The sequence below is a fragment of the Ursus americanus genome, chromosome 25 (genome assembly GCF_024610735.1).
Source record: "Ursus americanus isolate L20-20 chromosome 25, mUrsAme1.1.p, whole genome shotgun sequence".
Taxonomy (NCBI): Eukaryota; Metazoa; Chordata; class Mammalia; order Carnivora; family Ursidae; genus Ursus; species Ursus americanus.
In genome coordinates this window covers 43,601,815-43,607,775 of record NC_142151.1, presented here as the reverse complement: position 1 = coordinate 43,607,775, position 5,961 = coordinate 43,601,815, and the positions used below count along the sequence as shown (strand labels likewise).

General features: G+C 50.7%; 1 protein-coding gene across 1 annotated transcript; it reads left to right on the top strand.

Moving 5' to 3' along the window:
* Positions 1 to 226: 226 nt before the first annotated feature.
* Positions 227 to 5,304, top strand: LOC123794623 (keratin, type II cytoskeletal 1). Its single transcript, XM_045800778.2, has 9 exons — positions 227 to 826; positions 1,868 to 2,082; positions 2,412 to 2,472; positions 2,888 to 2,983; positions 3,153 to 3,317; positions 3,450 to 3,575; positions 4,116 to 4,336; positions 4,831 to 4,865; positions 4,958 to 5,304. The coding sequence occupies exons 1-9, from the start codon at positions 227 to 229 to the stop codon at positions 5,302 to 5,304; spliced, it is 1,866 nt and encodes a 621-aa protein (XP_045656734.1).
* Positions 5,305 to 5,961: the final 657 nt, after the last annotated feature.

The following is a 5,961-nucleotide window of genomic DNA, read 5'->3' as shown; positions in this document are numbered from 1 at the left end:
GCAATTTTGAGAGCTATCCTGGGAGCTAGGTGTGTAGTGTTTATCGTATTGTTGAGTCTCGTAAAAATCTTGTATGGCTGCAGGCAAACCAGGCTCTGCGTCCCGCTGACTCGAGGACCAAGCCCAGATGTGCTCCCTGTATATAAGGGACGGTCTCTGTGCTCAGGGTAGAGGAGTGTGAGCTCCTTTCCTTTCCCGACTTTGCTCCAACTCTCTCCAAGGCAGCATGAGCCGACACTTTAGTTCTAGGTCTGGGCTCCGGAGTGGAGGGGGCTTCAGCTCTGGCTCTGCCGGAGTGGTCAGCTTCCAACGCAGAACCACGAGCAGCTCTGTGCGCCACGGTGGGGGAGGAGGCGGGAGATTTTCAGGGGGAAGATGTGGAGGTGGCGGTGGTGGCGGCGGTGGTTTTGGAAGTCGAAGCCTTGTCAACCTTGGTGGCAGTAAAAGTATCTCCATAAGCGTGGCCAGAGGAGGTGGACGTGGTGGTTTTGGTGGTGGTTATGGTGGTGGTGGCTTTGGGGGTGGTGGTTATGGTGGTGGTGGCTTTGGGGGGGGTGGTTTTGGTGGCATCGGCTCTCTAGGTTTTGGCAGTGGAGGTGGCTTTGGTGGTGGTGGCTTTGGGGGGGGTGGTTTTGGTGGAGGAGGTTTTGGTGGAGGAAGTTTTGGGCCCGTCTGCCCCCCTGGTGGCATACAGGAAGTCACCATCAACCAGAGCCTTCTGCAACCCCTTAATGTGGAGATCGACCCCGAGATCCAAAAAGTAAAGACTCGAGAAAGGGAGCAGATCAAGTCGCTCAACAACCAATTCGCCTCCTTCATTGACAAGGTGAGTCATTCTGCTCAGTGCCCTGGGAGGCCTTCTCTTGGTCCGTTTGAGATGGCCTGGGTTTCAGCCTCAAGTTTCTGTTTGGGTATGTGTGGAATTGTCTGCTAGGAGATACGTTCAAAGTATTCTCACGAATGATTCTAATGACTAAACTCTCTCTCCAACAAAGAGGTCTGTGGTCTACGTAAGTGTGGGTCAATGTGACATCACCTTGAAGTGTCTTTTCATTCAGCTCTTGAGCTGAATTGGGACTTGCGTATGGTGAACGAAGGCAATAGAAATGGGGCTGACTCAGCTTTCTAGGGTGCAAACAAGAGCTCTGGAAAGGTCTTCCTAACCATGAGAAGGGAGTTGAGGGTGAAGAGAGTGCACTGTGATAATGTAGCTGAAAGGAGTTCGTAAGGCAGCACCAAACATCTTTGCTTTCAGGTGGGGAGTCTGCCCTCTGAAAATATTACATTGGGACCAGGTTTTCTAATACTTATATTCTGAGTATCTGCTCTGGAAAAACATGTAAACCATTTCTTGGTTTTTGCTTATTCATCAATCATGTCAACTCAAAGTTATCTACAATAGATTTCAAATTCTGTTTTGGATTTCCCAACATACCTCTGAATGTGTGAATGCTTACAGAATGCATTTCAACGTTTATGGCAATCTACCTAAAAAAAATTGAAAGGCAAATCTCGTGTCATGTATCTATCTCAAGTGTAATTTCAGTAATTTTATATGGGGCTTTGCTGTTTGGTGTTTGTTTAGTTGCTCCCTTTAAAAGTTCCAGCTGCAACAGCACAGTAATTACCCTTCTCAGGGAAATTAAAGCTTCTGTGAATTAACAGTGAGTTAGATTTTGTTATAAAAAAATGATGCTAAGTGGATCTTCTTCTTCCTGTTTCTCTGCCATGGCTAGGAAAACAGGGCTTGAAAGAACAAGTTCTTTTCCAAAGGAGGCATGGGTCTCACTGTGTGGTAGCCTATGGCACTCAGTGGCCAGTGGACTCCGTTTCTGCCCCAGTCGGTAATGGGAGCTTGTGTTCTCAGGTGCGGTTCCTAGAACAGCAGAACCAGGTGCTGCAAACAAAATGGGAGCTGTTGCAGCAGGTAGACACCACCACTCGGACCCACAACTTAGAGCCCTACTTTGAGTCCTACATCAACAATCTTAGAAGGAGAGTGGACCAACTGAAGAGTGACCAGTCTCGGATGGATTCAGAATTGAAGAACATGCAAGACCTGGTGGAAGATTACCGGAACAAGTAAGGGAGACTGGCCAGGCAACCTTTGACTTGCGTTCTAAAATATTTCCAGAAAGTGGCAAGCTAAGACTACGAGTCTTAAGCTAAGACAGTATGTAGTGATGTCTATTCTCAGGTTCGAGGCCAATTAATTTGGCATTTTCAGAATTCTTCCTCTTCTCAGAAGCTGGAGATAACTTAGCAGTTTTGTTGCTCAGAAGGAAGGGGTGGCCAAGCTGTCCTAGGCTAAAAACAGGAGGCAATGACAGGTGATGCCAATCTCAGTCAGGGAAGCCGAACTTCGGGTCTCACCTTCTCCGAAAACCCAAATCCCTCTGATTTCCTTGCAGGTATGAGGACGAGATTAACAAGCGGACAAATGCAGAAAATGAATTTGTGACCATCAAGAAGGTGAGCAAATCTGTAGGATGGATCTCACATCTGAAATAAAGAATAGAAGAGGGTCTCCAATTACTAAGCAGAAGGAAGTCATGATGTGGGATACCTGGTGGGGGGCCTGATGAATAGCCGAATAGAGTTTTCCCCCCACATTATCACGGACCTGGGCTTCTCCAGGCCCTTTGCTTCTCCAGCTCTCTCAGCCCTTCGTGGAGAAGGCGGGGAGGCACGTTCTTATCAACTCGGGCGAGCTGTCCTGTGATTGTGATTCCAAGGGTGGGGCAGTCTAGGGATTGAGATCCGCCTGGCGTAGGAAGATGTGGAGGAGACTCCAAACCCTTGTTCTACTTGGAGAAGCCTCTCACAGCTGGCGAGAGCGACTTGTCCTGGGAAGAACATGATGTCATGATGTCCATTGTTCCTCTAGGATGTGGATGCTGCTTATATGACTAAGGTGGACCTTCAGGCCAAAGTTGACAACTTGCAGCAGGAAATTGACTTCCTCACAGCACTCTACCAGGCAGTAAGTCCTCTGCTTTCGACCACGTTTACCCAAATGAAGAGCCTCTGAGCCAGTGCCCAACATTACCCAGAAGAACAAAGATACATCTTCCATCTCCTGGCTCCTCCCTCTGTCTAAGTTGTGCTTTGTTTTAACACTGTAAGAGTCACTGAACTATTATGTCTTGCAGGAGCTGTCCCAGATGCAGACTCAGATCAGCGAGACCAATGTCATCCTGTCCATGGACAACAACCGCAACCTGGACCTGGACAGCATCATCGCTGAGGTCAAAGCTCAGTACGAGGAGATCGCCCAGAAGAGCAAGGCTGAGGCCGAGGCGCTGTACCAGACCAAGGTGAATGGGCCTAATGTCTAGCCAGTTTTTCTGAAATGTCTTGTCTCGCTGTCCTGTGTTTTCTCTTATATGCGTATGTGTGAGCCACGGTATGCTCTGCCGCATCTGATTGACTTGATCCACCATCTTTAGTACGAAGAGCTCCAGATAACTGCTGGCAAACACGGGGACAATCTGAAAAGTACAAAGATGGAGATTTCAGAGCTGAACCGGGTGGCCCAGAGACTGCGATCTGAAATTGACAGTGTCAAGAAGCAGGTACTTATTCCCTCCTTCTACTGCTCAGCGATCACTACATGGTGTTGGGGAGGGAGGCTCAGGTAACTAGAGGACACTTCCCTAGTGTTGAACCTTGAAATCCACTCCAAGACTTTGGTGACTATTCTGGTTTCCACAATTCAGCTTTCATGCTGGGTTCTCTTTAGGGAAGCTTGCGAAAATGACCTAGCAGAGAAATGGATGTGATGGTCATGAGTGATCTAGCCCATGATGAAAATGCAGCCAGGAGGTTTCAGGGTAGACGTTTAGAAGAAGGTCTGTAAGGGGTGGAGAAGCCTCCACTCAGGGCCAAGAGAGGCTGCTGCATTCCGTTTAAGGGCTTTTAAGGAAGTCAACGCAGTGACGAGCTATCCAGAGGCAGTGATGTTATCCAGAGCCATGAGTTGACTTAAAACTGTTGTGATTTGGTTGGACCCGGAGTACTGGCCTCACTGAGGTGGACAGAGGAATCAGATAAGAAGGCCAGGGTGGGATTAGGTGATAGGACAGTGGGTAACGTGTGAGCCTCTCCTCTCTCAGATCTCAGCGCTCCAGCAGTCCATCAGCGATGCCGAGCAGCGTGGTGAGAACGCCCTTAAAGATGCCCAGGGCAAGCTGGCCGAGCTGGAGGACGCCCTGCAGAAGGCCAAGGAGGACCTGGCCCGCCTGCTGCGTGACTACCAGGAGCTGATGAACACCAAACTGGCCCTGGATATGGAGATCGCCACCTACAGAACCCTTCTGGAAGGAGAGGAAAGCAGGTGAGGACAGAATCCTGGGCAGTTTGGCCATTTCTTATGGTGCTTCCTCCCTCGAAGGCTGACTGCTGTCCAGCCTGCAGCCGAGGGATTGTAGCTTGTCCTGGGTATGAGGAGAGGAAAGGAACAGGGCGCAGGAGGAAAGACTTGGTCTCATGTTGGGACCCCAACGTTGTTTGGAGGGCTGTATGAAGTGCTTTGAGAAGGAATAATTTATTCTCCATCTGGCCTGGCTCAGATGTCCTGTGGCCTAACCGTCAATGGCACTGTTAGAGTTAACCCATACTCTCTGCAAGACTCTTGCCTACTTTCTAGAGATTTCTCCCTGTTTGTGCTCACGCTGCCAAAATGGCAGCAGTTTGGGAGGCCAAGGGGACTGGCTTAGGTTTCAGATCAAGTGGGGAGGACGAGCCCCAAATGCGGAGAATCTCCGCCAGAGCTGAGAGGGTTCGTGCAGCTGGAGAGTCACGAGGGACTTGCTTTTCTTCCTCCTACAGGATGTCCGGAGAGTGTGCCCCGAACGTGAGCGTGTGTAAGTACAAGCCGCTTTCTCAGGGCCACGCGCAGGTTTTGCTGGGCTGGGAACCGGCGTTGGGCTGACGATCACGGCGTGTCCCCTTGCAGCTGTGAACACCAGCCACACCACCATCAGTGGGGGTGGTGGCCGAGGAGGTGGGGGTTTCGGCTCCGGAGGCGGCGGCGGCTATGGCTCTGGAGGTGTCAGTTACGGATCTGGAGGTAGCAGCTATGGCTCCGGAGGCGGCGGCGGCGGCAGCTATGGCTCCGGAGGCGGCGGCGGCTACGGCTCCGGTAGCAGCAGTGGCGGCCACAGAGGCGGCTCTGGAGGGGGCGGCTGGGGTTCCGGCGGGAGCTCCGGAGGCCGGGGATCCAGCTCTGGGGGTACCAAGTCCTCTAGTGGCAGTTCCAGCGTGAAGTTTGTTTCCACCAGCTATTCCAGAGCAGTCAGATAAAGGGGTGTCCTCTATCCTGTTAGCTCTCCCTCTCCATCGCCACCAAATACGCTTGGCAAGACCGAGGTCCGTTGTCCCAGCCTCACTGGAGAAAAGAGCTATCATCAGTTACACCAGTTCACCCTACTTCCCTAGCTCTTTCCTTTCTTCTCTGCTTCCCAAAGCAGTTTTTAGATCAGTGGCAATCTCCGTCCCTCTGGCTATGACCCTGCTTTGTGCTTTACCTGAGAAACAGTCCAGCAATGACCACTACACACATTACATTTCAAAGCACCTTCTTAAGTCAGCGAGGTGAGGGCTGGCTAGGACACAGCTTCTTTGCTGTGTGTGGAGCACAGGCTCTGGACACTCCTTAGTATCTTGTCTCTTGGAGCAAGCTCTGTGCTGCTTTGGTTTTGTATATAAGGTGTGAGCAAGTTGATTGTCTTTTGTGTAGAGGTCTAAACTCCCCCCTTCCTTGTATTGCTGCAATAAACTGCATTTTGAAATTCTCTCTGAGTCTCAATCTCTTATGTTCACGGCACTGTCTGTCCTGCGCGGGTGCTTTGTGGGAGAGGAAGAAGACCTCGGAGCCACATGGCACATGGGGGAGCTGGGACACAGAAAAATGATTGGCAAGACGGGGAGGCTGGTCTGGCATCATTCATCTTTAAGCAT